The following is a 19301-nucleotide window of genomic DNA, read 5'->3' on the forward strand; positions in this document are numbered from 1 at the left end:
ACCCACAGAATGGGAGAAATGTGCAAACGATGCTACTGACAAGGGATTAATCTCCAAAATTTACAAACAGCTCATGCAGCTCAATATCAAAAAAACAAACAACCCCATCAAAAAAATGGGCAGAAGACCTAAACAGACATTTCTCCAAAGAAGACATACAGATGGCCAAGAGGCACATGAAAAGATGCTCAACGTCACCAATTATTAGAGAAATGTAAATCAAAACTACAATGAGATATCACCTCACACCAGTCAGGATGGCCATCATCCAAAAGCCTACAAACAATAAATGCTGGAGAGGGTGTGGAGAAAAGGGAACCCTCCTACACCACTGGTGGGAATGTAAATTCGTACAGCCACCATGGAGAACAGTATGGAGGTTCCTTAAGAAACTAAAAATAAAGCTACCACATGATCTAGCCCACTCCTGGACATATATCTGGTGAAAAACACAATTCGAAAGGATACATTTACCCCAGTGTTCACTGCAGCGCTGTTTACAGTAGCCAAGACATGGAAGCAACCTAAATGTCAACTGACAGATGAATGGATAAAGAAGATGTACATATATACAATGGAATATTACTCAGCCATAAAAAAATGAAATGATGCCATTTGCAGCAACATGGATGGACCTGGAGATGATCGTACTAAGTGAAGTCAGACAGAGAAAGACATGTCGTATAACATTGCTTCTATGTGGAATCTAAAAAAATGATACAGTTGAACTCATTTACAAAACAGAAACAGACTCATAGACATAGAGAATGAACTTATGGTTACCAGAGGGGGAAGGATGGGGGAGAGGGGCAGATTGGGAGTTTGGGATTGGTATGTACACACTGCATATTTAAAATAGATAACCAACAAGGACCTATTGTATAGCACAGGGAACTCTGCTCTGTAATAACCTACATGGGAAAAGAATTTGAAAAAGAATAGATACATGTACATGTATAACTGAATCACTTTGCTGTACACCTGGAACTAACACAATGTTGTTAATCAACTGTACTCCAATATTAAATAAAAATAAAAAAAGAATATATTAATACAAAAAAAAAAAAAGTCAGCACATAACCAGTGTTGGAGAGGACGTGGAGAAAAGGGAACCCTTGTACACTGTTGGTGGGAATGTAAATTGGTGTAGCCACTATAGAAAACAGTATGGAGATTCCTTAAAAAACTAAAAATAGAACTACCATATGACCCAGCAACTCCTCTCCTGGGCATATGTCCAGAAAAAAACAAAAACACTAATTTGAAAAGATACATGCACCCCAGTTTTCATAGCAGCACTATTTACAATAGCCAAGACACAGAAGCAACCCAAGGGCCCATCAACAGATGAATGGATAAAGATGATATGGTATATATATACAATGAAGTATTACTCAGCCCTAAAAAAGAATGAAATTCTGCCATTTACAGCAACGTGGATGGACCTAGAAAATATTATGCTTAGTGAAATAAGTCAGACAGAGACAAGTACTATATAATATCACATTTATATGTGGGACCTGAAACATACCACACGTGAATATATCAGCAAAAGAGAAACAGACTCAAAGTCAAAGATATAGAAAACAAACTTGTGGTTACCCAAGGGGAGAGACGAGGGGGAGGGACAAATTAGGGGCATGGGATTAACAAACTATTATGTGTAAAATAGATAAGCAACAAGGATTTATTGTATAGCACAGGGAATTATCTTATTAGCCATTATCTTGTAATAACTTATAATGGAGTATAATCTGCAAAAATACCGAATCACCATGCTGTACACCTGAAACTAATATGATATTGTAAGTAAAATATACTTCAATTTAAAAAATAGTGATAATACTGAATCTGGCAAGGATACAGAGAAAATGGATCACTCATACATTGCTGTTGGGAATATAAAATTGTACAACCACAATAGAAAATAGTTGGGGAGTTTCCTTTTAAAAAAACAAAACATGATACCACTATATGACCCAGGAATCCCACTCCTATACATTTATCCCAGAGAAATGAACACTTAGATTCACACAAAAACCTGTACACAAGTGTCCATAGTAACTTTATTCATAATAGCCCCAAACTGGCAAAAACCCAGATATCCTTCAGTAGTTGAAAGGTTCAGCAAACTGAATACATCCACACTGCAGAATACCTCTCAGCAGTAAAAAGGAATGAACTATTGACACAGGCAACAACATCAGTGGATCTCAAGGGAATTATGCTGAGTGAAAGAAGCCAATCTCAAAAAGTTACATACTATGTGATTCTATTTATATAACATTCTTGAAATGACAGAATTATAGAGACAGAGAACAGAGAAGTAGTTGCCAAGAGTCAGGGGTTGGGGAAGGGGGAAGGATGTGGCAATAAAGGGGTAGAAAGAGGGACCCTTGTAGTGATGGGATAGTTCTGGATGTTGATTGTAGTGGTGATTACATGGACCTATATGTGTAGTAAAATTGCACAGAACTATACACACACACGTGTATGTTTAAAACTGGTGGAATTTGAATAAGCTCTGGATTATACCAATGTCAGTTGCCTGGTTTTGATATTGTACTATGCAAGATGTTACCCTTGGGGGAAACTGGGTGAAGGGTACATGGGACTTCTATGTACATTTTTTGCAAATTCCCATGAATTTATAAATATTTCACAATAAAAGGTTAAAAATTGATAGCAAAATCTTTTTATATGGTTTTAGTTTTGAGAATTAATATAGTATATGCTTTTGTCTTTTGCCTTTCTCCATAAGAATTTTGAATTCCATATAGTCGAATGTCTTGTACATTATTGTACAATGATTTCTAGAACTACATACCTAATTGTCTTCATCTGTCTTTGTATGGATTATATTTCAGACTATTTTAATTATACTCTATTAAAGATGTTGTAAAACATCTTCATCAAATCTTTTTTTAAAGAGCATAATACAATTTGAAAGATACATTTTAAGAGAAATCTAAATATCATCTGGTGGCAGAGATTATGGGCTGCCTTTCTAATTATAAAATCAAAGAAGTTGCTCTTACCAAAATAGAGCAATAGCAAAAGATTTTATTTCTAAACTTATGAAATATTAAGCAGTAATATTAAGTAGTATAAGTTATTATGAGTTTAAACTTTTTAGAGTCACCAAATCTTTAGAGTCGCTAATGAAAGCTATAAATTATCTTCCCAGAAAAATTTTGTGCACATATACATGCATCTTTGTATACTAATGCAGGGAATACATGGGCCCCAGAAGCCCTTCTCAAAAACTCTGGTTAAGAACTCATGCCTGCCGGTTAACAAACTGGAAGGTTCTAGAAAAATAACATAACTGATATTCTCTAATATTGTAGGTATCAATCTAAGTTTACCATGTGTCTACAGTAAAATAGAAAGAGGGGCCAAAAGTGAGGATATACGATTGATTTATGGTTTCTCTGGGAAATGTTTATTTCTAAAAAAATACAATTCATGACAGTTGTATTTTGTTAAAATGATGAGATTATTAAAATTTGGTTTTTAATATATTTATGCATAAAACATAGATGAGTATGGCACTGAAAACCAGGGTTCCATTAGGCCTAGAATGAGAGAAGAAATTGCTGTATGTATATTGTAGTGAGTAAGATCATGAACTTTGGATATGAATAAAGGACTGTCTGGCATTAGCCAATGGGAAGCATGATTGAAAAGGCATCTTTCAAGTATTAAGTTAAAGTAAATGAATGTAGGTTTCTGAGATCTTGTAGGTTTAAAAGTCATGTGCTAAATGTTTATAGGAAGCATTTTCTAAAATACATTTATAGCTTTCTTCTGATTACAAAAGTTCTAATGTATATGGTATAGAAAATTTGCAAAGTGGAAGAAAGTAAAAGGAAGAAAAAAGTCACCTCTAATCCAGACATAAATGTAACCATTAAAAATTATCTTTCTACATTATTTATTTATATAAGTTTAAAAAAATACATATTGGGTCATGATGTATATTACTATTTTATAACCTGTTTTAAAAGGCAATATATTGTGAACATTTTCCATATCATTAAGTACACATCTCTGTTATCATTTTTAGTGTCAGGCTAGTCCATTGTCCAGTCACTCATTGTTGAATATAAATGATTTTTACTATTGTAAGCAATTCTACAATGAACATATTTGTAGAATGATCCTTGCATATATTCACAACTAGTTCCTTAGAATAAATTGGTAGAAATAGACTCTCTGGGTAAGAGGGTATACACACTAAGGCTTTACTAATTTGTGCTCTAAACAGATTATACCAGTTAGATTCTTCTAGAAGCATATGGGAATGATAGTTTGCTTGTGCACTTGCCAACATTGGGCATCAGTGTTTTATTTGCTACTCTAAAAGGTGAAAAAAATGTACATATGTTTTAATTTCTATTTCTTTGATTTTGATTCTTAAGGAAGTTACATTTTTTCATGTTTATTAGCCCATTTATAGATCTTTTGTAAATTACAGGTTTTTGTCTTTTGTTGGTTTTTCTTTCTAATTGGTAAAAGTGATTTATAAATTAAGGATGTTGAGCCTTTTGTCCTGTAATATGTTGGCAATTTTACCAATGTTGGCAAGTTTGTTTAATTATGGTATTTTTGGTATACAAAAACTTTAAAATTTTCTATTTACATCTATTAATCTCTACCTTTATGGCTTCTGCCTACAGGTGTTATGCTTAGAAAAGCATTTCTACCCCCATATTATGTAGTATGTTTTCTTTTAGAATTTTTATGGTTTCAATTTTTGCATTTAAACCTTTAATTCATCCAGAATTAATTTTGTTGTATAGCATGAGAGTAGGAATCCTGTTAGCCAGATGTCCTAATATCAATTATGACATAATCCTTTCTTTCCCTGCTGGTTTGAAACACTATCTCTATCAATACTAAATTGTTATAAATATATGACTCAGTTTCTGGGCTTTCCATTTGGAATCACTGATTACCTGTCTATTCTTTAGCAGTGCCAAACTACTCAGATTATTATAACTTTATAATAAGTGTTAATAACCTTTACTTTTTACTTGCTCCTCTCTCTGCCTCCTAATTTAGTTGGTTGCTTTTGTCATGTGCTTTTGTTAACACCTACTGCCCCTGTTATAACACTTAGTAGACTTTGTTCTTACAGATTCTGTCAGTTCATTAATTACCTGTTGTGTAACAGGTTATCACGAATTTAGCAGTTTACAGCACATACTTATTATCCTGTAGCTTCTGTGGGTTAGGAATCTCAGAACCACTCAACTAGATCCTGTGCTTCAAAGTTTCTCATGAGGTTGCAATCAAGGTATCGGCCATGGCTGGGTCAGCTAAGCAGGAATCCCCTTCCAGGCTCACTCGTGTGTTGTTAGTACAATCCATCCCTTTTGAATTGTCCCTTAGTTCCGTCTGGCTATTGGCCAAAGACCACCTTCAATTTCTTGCCATATAGCCCTCCCTAACATGGCTCTTTACCTCATCGAAACCAGCAAGAGACAGATTATGCTAGCAAAGTGGAAATTAGAATCTTTTGTAATCTAATTATGTATAATCCCCTCAACCTTGAAGTATCCTGTTGATTAGAAGCGAGTTACTCAAAGGGAGGGGATTACACAAGGTTGTGGGTACCAGAGGGGAGAATCACTGGGGGCCATCTACTAGCTGCTTGCTACAGTCACTTTTCTCAACTATACGTGTAGTCCATGAGAATAATGGTACCTTCCTCTTGTTTAATCATTGATCATTACCCTCTGACACAATGCCTGGCATGTAGTAGTAGGTCCTTAAATAAATATTTGTGGGATAATAATGTGTCTCTAATAAATGGCATATGTTTGAGTTGGGAGTTTTTTTGTGGGGGGGGCAGTCTAAGTATTTGTCTTTTAGGAAACAAAATAATGTCTTTTATACTTACTGTTATAAAACTGGTTGGACCTCTGTTATCTTATTAAGTTTGTTTTCACATGTCCCTGCGGTTTTCCTTGAACATCTTTCTTTTGCTGTGTTGACAGTTTTCTTTCCTGTGCATTAGACCTACCAATGTTTGCATGATAGCAGTCTCTGCTGTATCCTTGCTGTACTTTCACTGTTTGCTTATAACCCTCTGCTTTCTGCTAGAGCCCTCACAGCTGACTCAAAGCAGGGGAAGATTCCAGTTTACATTTTTAGGGCTCTGGTGCAAGGGAAAGGATTGCTGTCTCCCTGCCAGTTCTGCAGAAGTAGGAGCTGGATATGTTTTTGGCATCTTCTGTCATTACCCAGATGCATTAATACACAAATGTGGTGCTCTTATAATTGCAGAGCATCGTATACTAAGTAAGCTTTTGCTGGTAGCCTACAATCTAATAATTTCTTTTAGAATTAAACTATTTTGAGGAGATATGCTTCATTTCAAAGAATTGATCTAATTTTTAGAGTATTCCATGCTATTGAAAAATTGCGAAATAGGTGTACTGTCACTATCACCACTAGTCCCACCGCTGGGCAAGATGTACTCTTTGAGTCATTCAGTCATCCTGTTCATTCGTACAGCATTCACTCTCCCTTGCATGTACCAAGCACTGCCCTAGGCACAAGAAACACAAGTAATTAAGACACTTGGGGTCTAGTGAGGGAGACAGACATGAATACAAATTATTTCTCTTTGTGGGTGGTGGGGGGGGTATTTCTTTGTCTGCATATTTAGAAATTTTTTCTACACATATCCAGCACAATTCACATAAAAATTTTTTTGGTGAGTGTATGAGGTGGGAAATCTACATTTCTTTCCTAAGTAGTTAATTGAGGAATCCCCTCTCTGGTTTGAAATGCCACTTTTATCATGTGCTAAGATGTAATGTAAATTGAGTGTTTCTAAGCTCTCTACTATTTTACTTATTTGTCCAACTATTTTAAATGTTGTACCTTTATAACACATTTCAATACCTGGTGATGCAAGTCCTTCATTTTTTAGTCATAGTCCAAAATATTCTTTATGTTCAACTGTTTATTCTTTGCATAGTTTTCTTTACTTTGTATTGCTAGTTTCTTAGAGGTGATTAATTGGAAATGTGACTTCTAAGTTCTTTTAAATTCCTAGTTTAAATTTAGCCTTTAATAACACTTTCCTCTGATGAATATGAAACATGAAAGTTGATACCAGGTATCATTATAATTTTTGCCCCTTTTGAAATATTTTAATGACTTATTTTGCTGCTTAATGCCACAGAGACTTTAAATGAAAAGTATAGTGTTTGAAACTTGGTATTGACTTGCTGTTTGAATTTTAATTTACCTTTTTTTTATACCTTAGGTTTAGCCCAAAGGCATCCCTTTCGCCACCTTTTCAGATGCACCTCTCAAGAACCTATATTAAGGAAATGAGTGGTATGTTTTCTAAACATTATTTTCATGATACATTATGGTTTCTGGAGCCTCAGAGCCCCCCAAAAAATATCTAATGGTGGCTTTTGACATTTGTTCTCACCTTCGCCCACTTGGAGTACATCTCTCCTCCCCTCTTTTTTGATTTCTTTAAGTTATGAATTGAAGTGATCTAAAGAGAAAGTAATACCTCCAAGGATATCATTATTATTCTGACTTGAGGCCTTCCTCACACCAGACCTATTCTGTTTCACTTCCACATGTTACCTACAGAGATATTGTGTCCCTTGTCACTCTCCTACACATTAGAGAGTAAGATTTAAAGCACATAAATAGGGGACTTCAACTCATAAAATAGTTTCAGATACTCTACCATGTAAAATCTGGGCCCCTAAACTATGTGCATTGACCACTAAGCATCTAAATATGAATATAAATATATAAAATCCAAAAGGACTGTTAAGAAATTAATAGAAGACATAATAAAGTTGAAGAATCTGAAGATTAGAAGTGCACACACTCATCTTGTCTCCTCCAACCAAAGTGTAAATTCCCTGCTCTTAGACCCACCCAAGGGATACAGTATTTTCAGAAATTATGCTGCATGAAATTTAAATGTGGTTTTAAATGATTTGCTTCTTTAAGTGTGATTCTTACTGAGTTGAAATCATTTTTTTCCAAAGGAATGTATCTCCAGTATTTCTCATGGAAATTAATTGAACAATTTGATTTTTGTTTATATCAATTACTTTTTTTTTTTTTTTTTGCGGTATGCGGGCCTCTCACTGTTGTGGCCTCCCCCGTTGCGGAGCACAGGCTCCGGACGCGCAGGCCCAGCGGCCATGGCTCACGGGCCCAGCCGCTCCGCGGCATATGGGATCCTCCCAGACCGGGGCACGAACCCGTATCCCCTGCATCGGCAGGCGGACTCTCAACCACTGCGCCACCAGGGAGGCCCTATCAATTACTTTTACATATGCATTTTCTGGAAAATGACTACTCAGTAAAGTCGTATACCCTTTAGAGGCTGTAAATCCTTTACATTAGAATAAGCTTTTTCTGCAGAACCAAGAGGACTTGTCTCAGGAAGATTATGATTCACCCAGCAGCTGATTTACACACACTTATACATAACCTCTCCTACCTGCTGACAGCCTAAATTACTTCCTTGATTTGTTTAACAAAAGGTACAGAAGCTTAGCTGACTCCAGTGGCCCCACAGAGCAGGTGCATTTGCAAAGCCTCCAACTATATGTCAGCTGCTGACACTCTCTCTTTAAGGGAGGGACTGGCCAGTTCCAAGAAACTTATCTTTTCTTTCTTCCTGGTTCTTTTATATCTCATTATTTGGGAAGAACTTTATAAATTAACTGTGCCTTTAATAGGAAATGTATGTGGACATCCTGGACCCTTCTGTTGGCTGAGCCAAACTAAGTCTCAGCAAGGGCAGGTCTCGTGCCCTATGGTGGGTAAAAGCAGAGTCAGCATCCAGCCATACTCAAGGAACAGCTCTCCCTTTGGCTTCCTGGCATCCTCAAAGGCCAGCATCCCCGAACCAGCCTATGTGTCTCCACCAGCCAGTTTAAAAAATAAAATTAAATAAAAATTGTTGAATCCCAGCAGAAATACTATGTGATTAAAATATGAACATATTTTGCTTATAGATGGTAATTTTTAAAATACTCTGATCTGTATCCCAGTAAAATTTAGAAAAGGTTTGGAATGAATTTCATAGTTCTTAAAATACCAGAAATATCAGCTATTCGGGACACTTAAGTTTCTTTATTGCCTTAGGATATTAACTCAGGCATTCTAAGTTTCAAATAAAAATAAATGTAAGAGAGCTAGCTAAAACTTTATAAATATTCACTTATGAAAAATGAATTATTTGGATTGGAGAAATAAAAACAAATCATTAATAGTTATTTATGAGCACCAAACCTTTTATTTATGTTTATAAACTGAGGCTAGGATGATTATTACAGGTGGATCAATTTTTGAACTTTCATTTATTGCTAAATTATTTTTTCTCATTAATAAAGGGAAAAATTGATCATATCTTAAAACCTGGACAATTGGGCTTCCCTGGTGGCGCAGTGGTTGAGAGTCCGCCTGCTGATGCAGGGGACACGGGTTCGTGCCCCGGTCCGGGAAGATCCCACATGCCACGGAGTGGCTAGGCCCGTGAGCCATGGCCGCTGAGCCTGCACGTCTGGAACCTGTGCTCCGCAACAGGAGAGGCCACGACAGTGAGAGGCCCACGTACCGCAAAAAAAAAAAAAAAAAAAAAATCCTGGACAATTATTTATTTTTTATAAAATGTTCTTTGATCTTACTATTAAGGCATTATCCCGATGCTTTGTAAAATATAGCTTTAAATTTATCATTACCTATATACCATTATTGTCTAAAATTTAGCCTTTCTTATTTGCAATTAGAAAATGATTGGTTAAATAATAAATTTCATTATTCTTTATGAGTTTAAATTAAACTATGACGTATCCTTGGAAAATAAAGGGTCTAGATTCCCTCTCTGAGTGGCTGTTGACCTTCCTGGTTATTTCAGGGTTAAAACTTAGAATGAAATTGTCATGGTCCTGCTCTCCTAATCCTGCTCTCTTTGAAAGTCCCTTAACCCCCACAAGCCTGAAGTATAACAAAGCCTGAAGACACAAATACTAGGTAATGGGGATAATCTAAAATGTTAAGCATTCTGGTTAATTCTATCATATTTTTTAATTTAAAGATAATTTAAATCAGGCTGTTGAAAAACCAAATGTCACGCCTCCTGCCTCTTACACTTATAAAATGGATGAGGTTCAAAACCGCATAAAGGAAATACTAAACAAGCATAACAATGGCATTTGGATATCTAAGCTTCCACATTTTTACAAAGAATTATATAAAGAAGAACTTAATCAAGGAATTTTACAACAATTTGAACACTGGCCTCATATTTGCACGGTATGTTTCTTCTTATTCCTCCCTCCTGATGCCTCCTCCCTGCCCCACTTTCAGATTTTGAGTTGTTAGTAATATCACCTTTTATTTGGGGAGCACGAAGCTCTTTACATAATATTGCTTCATTAATCTTTATGACTAAGATTAACACATACTGGTTCTTATTTATAGGAGGAATATGTCACGGCTAAGGTCTGTGTGTGTTGTAATTGCTGTTTTTATAGATTTTAAGTTATTTTTAAATGCATTTAATATGTGATAATATATATACCATTTTGTATTGAACTGTTACCAATAGATACTGTTGGCTTTGTCATTTTAATAACTTGAACTTAACTGGTAATAGAATGTTTTTTGTGAGCCTCAAATTTTATATTCTTGTTCCTGAGCATTTTTAAAGACATTCAGCTGAACAAATTTTAGTTATTGTGGCTAATTATTTATAGAATACATCTAAAAAAATTAATACAGTGTTCAGATTTAAACTATTCACAAATTTCTTTGGAGAAAAATATTGAAAAGTGAGCTGACATCTATTTCCATGCCTGTTCCTACTTGAGAATCTAGTATAATAAAACGATGGATCAGAGTAGTTTATTAGAAATCTTTTAGTTCATCCAGAGATAGAGACAACTAGATTCTTAAAACAAAATAACTAATTTTTAGATGTTTCTTAATGTTTTTATTTACATAGAATATATTCAACAAAATAACTTTTAAACTAGCGGTTACTTGGTGCTTCTAAGCTTATAGAATTGAATATGCATGACAATTATTGCTTGATAGAGGGCTTTCATTTCTTTAACTTAATATATATTTTGGCCCCCAGCCCTGTTGGGCAGAGTGTGGGCCACTCTCTCTTATAAGCACCTGGCCTAAAGACAGCATGTATTTTTATAACCACGTCTTCCTCCAGGGCACTGACACCCACTCCAGTCCCATGGGCTTTCCAGTCAAGAGTCATCCATCCATCCATCCATCTGTCTTATTTGTTCTTACATCATTCACTCTGCACCTGGAGGTACCATGCACTGCTTTAGGGGCTAAGACCACCTTAGGGCAATGTGATGTGCTGATGAATATACATACAGTGTGAAGTGGGAAAACAAGAAGAAATGTCAAACTCTGGAATTATGGCTGTTTCCCTACCTATAAAGTCAAGAATGATCATAAGAATGTTATCCCTGATTTATGTTGAATATGGGGTTTATTCTTGTAGTGGGAATTCCTAAGGTTGCTATTCAATTCATTCCATTTTTACTCCTTTCTGAAAAGAATATTCACTGGATGAAGGTTTAGCAGCATTTGAGGACCCCCTTAGGTTTCCATAATCTTGAACGGGACTTTTGAGGTTTCACCACGCTGCTTGATTTGAAGGTTCAGGGCCTGGAGCTCCTTTTTGGAATGCATATGGTTCTTTTATTTTTTAAATCCATAGACATTCATGAACTTATGTCTTCAATGAATGTTAAGCCCTTTTATTGTGAATATACACATAAAACTCACTATTAAGCTTCGATAGAGAAATTATCTTTAGAGTAAAAGAATTTTAAATTAACTTCACAGATTCTTCTTAATGTGTTATATTTCTGGTCACTTTGTTTTACACTGCATGATAATTACTAGTATTTGTGTAGCTTAATTTATGACTTTTGGGGGGAAATTTTCATCCTCGCTACTCTACATATCTGCAAAGCCTCAAGATTTATCTTGCTAGGACTGCAGGAGAGAGAGTACCTATCTCTTTGATGTTAAAACTTTATCTAAAATGGGTGGTTTCCTACTAAATTTCAGGTGCTAAAACGACTGATTTTTAATTTTTTAGTTGCTCAAATGCATCTATGTTGCATGATTATTTTCTGTCCAGGCAGTGAGGGTGGAATGTGAAGCAGAAATGTAATATATCTTTCTTATCTCCATGCTGGTTCTCTCAATTTTGAGTAGGACTGTTTAGGTGCAATCACTATCAATTGTCAGGTATGAGAATTTACTTAGTGAAGCATTGTGTCTAGGATGACAAAAACTGCCAGTTTTAATGACATCTGTTGATATTTTTCAAAACTGTTTTTTTAATAGCTCTGATTTTTTTTTTTTAACAGCCTACTGGTAAACAGTTTCAAACTGTTACACCATGTTTATTTTTAGGCAGTTTTAAACAGTTACACCATGGTTATTTTCCCTTTCTTCTGACTTCTTGCTTTTCATCTTGTTGAAAAGCAGGAACACTGATAGCATGCCCAGGGCTGATTCTACTGCAAACAGGGTCAGACAGGTTAGAACACAGTGCAGAAATTTTAGGGTAAGAAAGACTTAGTAATGTGTATCTCCATGTGGCTTGTTGTGTAACTGAAGAAGAAATCTGAGTGCAGTGTACATATTTATTTTTAAAAAAAAAGTGCTTTCTCCCCCGTCATGTAAAATGTCCCATATAAAAATATTGAAAAATAAAGTTATAAAAGAAATAAAAATCACCCATCGTCCTACCTCCCAGAGATAATCACTTGCAGCATTTCCATTTGAATATAGGATGGGTAGCATCAGCTCAAGGGACCAAATAAAAGGTCTGAAATTTTACCTTCATGAAGGTTTAATCAGCTATATGCTATAAGTCACTTTACAAGGTTGTTAGATGGTATTTTGATGCAGGCAGAAGGATGCTTTGAATCTGTTGTTCTTAACCTTTTGGATCTCTCTGACAACAAAATGTGGGCTGAGAGTTTTGAAAGCTAAAGAGAATATAAAATCATATTAACAATGGTGACCCAGTTCCATAGTGTTCCTAGGCAACTTTCGAGGGAAATGGAACTTGTGCAGAAGCTGTCTTCAAAAGGCAAAGAGCCCAAGATGGCAGGCTTGACCAGTATCCTTGACAAAGGATACTGGCATCTAAGAATTGCCGTTGAGTCCTAGGAGAAGGATAGCAACATCTCTTGGCTGTTCTAAAGTGGCCTTATTAATAATGTTCTCCTTAATTGTTGTATTTGGCTAGTATTTATAAAGTGCTTCTGTGAGCTACCCACTGACCTGGGTGCTAAGAATAACAGTAAACAAGACAGACCTGGACCTTGCCCTTATGGAACTTACTGTCCAACAGGGAAAATAAACATTGAGCAGATAAGGGCAAGCCTGCAATAGTTATGAAGGAGAAATGCAGGGTGCTAAGGAAACATGTAAACAGGAGGATGCGACGTAGTCTGATGAGTCAAGAAAAGCTTCCCAGAGGAGGTGTCTGTTACACTAAAACCTGAGAGATGAGTTGAAGTAAGTTAGACAAAGGTGGGAATGCTGGGGAAAAGGCACCTCAGACAAAAGAAACAGCTTGTGCCAAAGCCTGAGACAGAAAAACATGGCTTTTTCAGGAAATTGTAAGAAATTCAATAAGAAGAGAGTGGCTCAAAAAGAAACTCGAGGCAAATGGGCCAATTCACTTTATTAAAGAGTCATAATTTGGTGGAAACTTAGCGGGTCCCTGCCATGAGGTCACGCAGGATCCAGAGCCTCTGGCTGACTTCAATTTCTAGTAAAATTTCAAATCTTGTGACAGTTACTGTTGAACATCAGAGATTTTGTTGAAATCCTCCACTCTGAAACATGGGTGGAGAAACGTCTCCATTCCTACCTGAGACAGAATATCTGTCTTTAGTGCCTTACCTGAAGCTGTGTGGAGAGCTGGGTGGCTTGTTTAGAGCCAGACAGGAATAGATGCACTCAGCTGAGAAGGCTTTCTGCCAGTAGCCTCAAAGACCTAGCATAGGAGCATTGGGAGGCAACTTCAGGATAGTGGGAAACGTTCTGAGTTCAGCTGGAAGCACCTCAGGCCTTAATTACAGAACATAACTTTTAGTGAATGAGAACATAAAATGTTGTAAATGAGAAAAAATACCTAATGCCACTAATTATTCATGCTTTTATAAAAAGGTTTTACTGTTAGGCTGTATTTTATATGTCATTTTTCTGTCCGTTAGAAATCACTGAGCTTTAAGTCGTTTAGTCCTCTAATACCTCAGACTTTTAAAAATTCCTAAAGTTCTGGATTGCGTCAATATAGCAATTTCTGGGGCTTCCCTGGTGGCGCAGTGGTTGAGAGTCCGCCTGCCGATGCAGGGGACACGGGTTCGTGCCCCAGTCTGGGAAGATCCCACATGCCGTGGAGCGGCTGGGCCCGTGAGCCATGGCCGCTGAGCCTGCGCGTCCGGAGCCTGTGCTCCGCAGCGGGAGAGGCCACAGCAGTGAGAGGTCCACGTACTGCCAAAAAAAAAAAAAAAAAAAAAAATATATATATATATATATAGCAATTTCTGTAATATCAAAAGAGGCAACAGCAGTTCTGCCACTTACATATTTTTGTATTTTTGTATGTTCAGGAATTTGTCTTAAATTTGTGGTAATTAATTATATAAGATAAAGCACCTGTCAGCCCATGCAAAATGAATTGCCTCTTTTTTTAAAGCCTGGATATTTCTGGGTTAAAAACAAATAGAATTTCTAAGGAAGTGAACATAAGTGAAACAGCAGTGATATATCCTCAGGCTTAGTGGTGTTGATACAGTCTATGCAGCCATGCCAGCAGAAGCAGCAGTGAGAAGTAAAGCTAGGACTTGAAAGTACAGCCATAATATCTAATTGGAATCCAATTTCCTTTCTAACTTTTCATCAACAAAAAGAAATATGCAATGAACACATTGGAACAGTTTTTAAATTCAATTTCAGTGACAATCTGAATAGGAGAAAGATAAAAGAGCACTGTGGTGAAATCAGAATAGGGCAGTAGGGGAGTAATGTGACATTGCTGTTCTGGAACTTGAAACAGAAAATTACCCATAAGGCCCAATAGTACAATAGAAAGAGTTTGGGCTTTGCAGTTAGGTTTTTGCCCTGGCCATTTCTTAGTGGTGTTACTTTCAGCATATAAATCTGGGCTTCAGTATGCTCTAAAATGTGACTGTTTCTTCCCATCTCTTAGGGTTGTTAGAATTAAGTTACACAAACTATAAACAGCTGCCAGTACAGTATAGAAACATAACAGGTATATAGGGGACTTCTCTGGTGGTCCGGTGGTTAAGACTCTGTGCTTCCAATGCCAGGGGCGTGGGTTTGATTCCTGGTTGGGGACCTAAGATCCCACATGCCGCACAGTGTGGCCAAAAAAAAAAAAAGAAAAAAGAAAAAGAAAAAAGAAACATAACAGGTATATAGGAAAAAACAGCTGTTATTTTTCCAGGAACAGTCCAGCTTAAATGCAAGCAAGTTAAAACCCACTGGTAAACCAGAGGCATACCCAGCAAGCTCTACAGAGGAGCCTATCTCAATGAAAACAGAGGAAATGCTAAAGAGGGCAGAACAAAAGTTTAAATTGAAAAATAAGAGCAGTGGATAAAGGAACTAAAACTCGTAGATGAAGTGAATTTCTGCCATCCTAGAGGAGCAGATCCTGCTCCCCGCAAAGGTAATGAGAAGCATATCTAGTACCAGCTTAGCTTAGAATGCACAGTGAAAGCCACAGCTGCCAGCCAAGATCATGCCCAAAAGGTCTGCACACAGTTAACCAGGATAATGTCTTCCTGAAGGGGACCTGTGAACAAGGGCCTAACCTTGGGCCACACTAAAGGAAAATGGCTTGAAGTTTATCCAAACATAAATGGTTGTAGTCAGCATCAGTGCAAAGTCCTTACTAGGAAAGGGATGGGAGTGAAAGAGTATTAGCCTTGAAATACATAATGTCTGTAAAACTACTTACCCAAGATGGTGGAGAAAGAGTTTCTCTGGGTAGGTGGTTTGTGAACAGACAGGGTACCATCTACAAGGAATTTTTTACCTTTACCTTTGATTAAACCTCTGTGGAATATGCCACAAACACCTATACTTTCTTAAACAGAAGCAACTAAAAATTATAACCCTTTCTGAATAATCTTGGGCGTAGCATGAACCGCTGCAGAGAGGGTGGCAGTTGTAGGTGGTCTGGAATGCTGAGTTGGGTGTTAGCTCATCTCAGTGTATTATCCTGCGTGCAGTATAAGCCCCACCCACTACCCTTAGAGGCTTCAGATCTGAACCTATCAGTTTGTCTTCACTGTGGCCCAGTCAGGCCATTGGGGACCATTTCCTCATCTCTTTCTCAGTTGTCTAACTTTCCCAGCACTTCTCAGCATTAACACAAAAAGACTGAGCTCTGTAGAAGGTCATCAACCAGTCTTTCTTTCTGTGAACTCGCTCATCATAGGGTGCAAGCTTCTGGTCAGTGACTCTTTGATGTTGTAGTTGTTGCTAGGTACCCAGAGGTCTTTACTGCCTGCTGAATTGAGTGTTTTTTTTTTGTTTTGTTTTGTTTTTGCGGTATGTGGGCCTCTCACTGTTGTGGCCTCTCCCGTTGCGGAGCACAGACTCCGGACGCGCAGGCTCAATGGCCATGGCCCACAGGCCCAGCCGCTCCACGGCACGCGGGATCCTCCCGGACCGGGGCACGAACCAGCGTCTCCTGCATCGGCAGGCGGACTCTCAACCACTGCGCCACCAGGGAAGCCCTGAAATTGAGTTTTTTAATTGGTTTGTTTTTGAGTTCCAAGCCACTGCTAATAGTTGGAGTGCTGGAAGGCAGGTCTCCAGGTAAACGTGATTTTACCATACTGTCTGAGGTTGGTATTGGGTGGTGACCATATAAAATGAAATTTAGAATGTAATTTAAAGCTTCAACACAAAGAACTACTACCCAGTGGAAACAAAACTGTGTCTGAATGAGACCCATACAACTGCTTTGAAACTTTTTGATTTAATTGAACAATACCAATTCTGTTACAGAATCCCAAAGAAAATTCTAATTCCATAAGAAACAGTAAGTTTACCTCAGCAACCTATGCTGCAGAGTTAGAAGGTGAGCCTTCATAGACTCAAAGGAGTTTGGCTTCAAGAACTTTACAGCACAGGTAAATTAGGAAGAAGTAAAGACCTCTTAGAATTAAGAAGACAATTTCTAGGCATATAGCATGAAGACTTCTATTTGTGTGAATTTACAGGGCTCCTGAAGAAGTTGTTGTTTTAAGTCCTTGAGTCTCACATCTACCAAACCTAATCTGTCAACTCCAAACTTACAAAAACTCAGAGGGATGTGAGAGAAGTATCTCATTCAAGTTGTGATTCCAAATGAGGCAGAAATCAAGCTAAATATTAATGAACTTGTGGGAATAGAAGGTGTAAGGCATGTTAGATACTAGAATCTCTGATGATCGCCAGAGGAGATGGCTTGAACTCCATGGTGTAAGGAGTTAATCCTTTAGGTTACCTCTGTCTCTGCTGTTGGGAGGTGGAGGTAAGGACCATACATAGTAAATCTATGGAGTTCCAGGTCATGCCAGTTTCCAGTCATTGGACTGGCGATTTTTTGGGTGAATATCCAAAACCAAACACAAAACTGAAGAGCCACAAAACAACGAAAGCATGGAAGAAAATGGCAGGATTATGATCCTGAGTCTTCTCCTATAGAACAGGAGGCCTTTTGACCCCCTTCTCAGGTATGTACCTGAATCAATTAGACTACAGGAACTATTGGGTTGGCCAAAAAGTGCCTTCGGTTTTTAAGTAAAAATAAAAGACACACTTTTCATTTTCACCAAGAACTTTATTGAACAACGTACTCACCCTTCTGTCCCACTACTTTCTGCCATTTTTCAGGCAACTTCATAATTCCATCTTCCCAAGATTTTTTATCTTTTTGAGCAAAGAACTGTTCCAGGTGCCTTTTACAGTCTTCCAGGGAACTGAAATTTTTTCCATTAAGAAAATTTTGTAAAGACCTAAATAAATGGAAATCCGAAGGTGCAGTAATATCTGGTGAATACGGCGGATGAATCAGAACTTCCCAGCCAAGCTGTAACAGTTTTTGCCTGGTCATCAAAGAAACATGCGGTCTCACGTTATCCTGATGGAAGATTATGCATTTTCTGTTGACTCATTCTGGACGCTTTTTGTCAAGTGCTGGTTTCAGTTGGTCTAACTGGGAGCAGTACTTGTTGGAATTAATCGTTTGGTTTTCCTGAAGGAGCTCATAACAGAGGACTCCCTGCCAATTCTACCATATACACAACATCACCTTCTTTGGATGAAGACCAGCCTTTGATTGGCGGTGGCTCATTTCGCTTGCCCCACGATCTCTTCCGTTCCACATTATTGTACAATATCCACTTTCCATTGCCCGTCACAATTTGTTTCAAAAAACAGAACATTTTCATTACGTTTAAGTAGAGAATCAAATGTGGAAATATGGTCAAGGTTTTTTTCGCTTAACTTATGTGGAACCCAAACATCAAAGCGATTCACATAACCAAGAAGGTGCAAATGATTTTCAGTGCTTATTTGGATATTTTGAGTATGTTGGCTATCTCCCACGTGGTATAACATTGATTATTCTCAATGAATGTCTCGATTTGATCACTATCAACTTCAACTGGTCTACCTGACCATGGAGCATCGTCCAGCGAGAAACCTCCAGCACAAAACTTCTCAAACCACTTTTAAAATTTTATTTATTTATTTATTTTTGACTGCGTTGGGTCTTCATTGCTGCGCATGAGCTTTCTCTAGTTGCGGCGAGTAGGGGCTACTCTTCATTGCGGTGCGTGGGCTTCTCACTGTTGTGGCTTCTCCTGTTGTGCAGGACGGGCTCTAGGCACGTGGGCCTCAGTAGTTGTGGCTCACGGGCTCTAGAGCACAGGCTCAGTAGTTGTGGTGCACAGGCATAGCTGCTCCGCAGCATGTGGGATCTTCCCGGACCAGGGTTTGAACCCATGTCCCCTGCATTGGCAGGCAGATTCTTAACCACTGAGCCACCAGGGAAGCCCCGCAAACCACTTTTGACATGTTCGATCAGTCACAGCACCTTCTCCCATTCACTGCACAAACCTTATTTTTGCGTTTCAGTTGCGTTTTTACCTTTCTTGAAATAATAAAGCATGATATGTGGAAAATGTTGCTTTTTTCTTTCATCTTCAGTA

At 37.7% G+C, this 19301-nt stretch overlaps 1 protein-coding gene across 2 annotated transcripts in view; it reads left to right on the top strand.

Moving 5' to 3' along the window:
* The window catches only part of TDRD7 (tudor domain containing 7), a 92384-nt gene that overhangs the window by 35842 nt on the left and 37241 nt on the right, over positions 1–19301 (top strand). For both annotated transcript variants that reach the window (XM_082628882.1, XM_082628883.1), the window contains 2 exons: positions 7286–7359; positions 10103–10320. In XM_082628882.1, coding sequence (XP_082485008.1) covers positions 7286–7359; positions 10103–10320 — 292 coding nt within the window. The remainder of the gene's footprint in view (positions 1–7285; positions 7360–10102; positions 10321–19301) is intronic.

The sequence above is a fragment of the Mesoplodon mirus genome, assembly GCF_964341445.2.
Source record: "Mesoplodon mirus genome assembly, chromosome: 1".
NCBI classification, from domain to species: Eukaryota; Metazoa; Chordata; class Mammalia; order Artiodactyla; family Ziphiidae; genus Mesoplodon; species Mesoplodon mirus.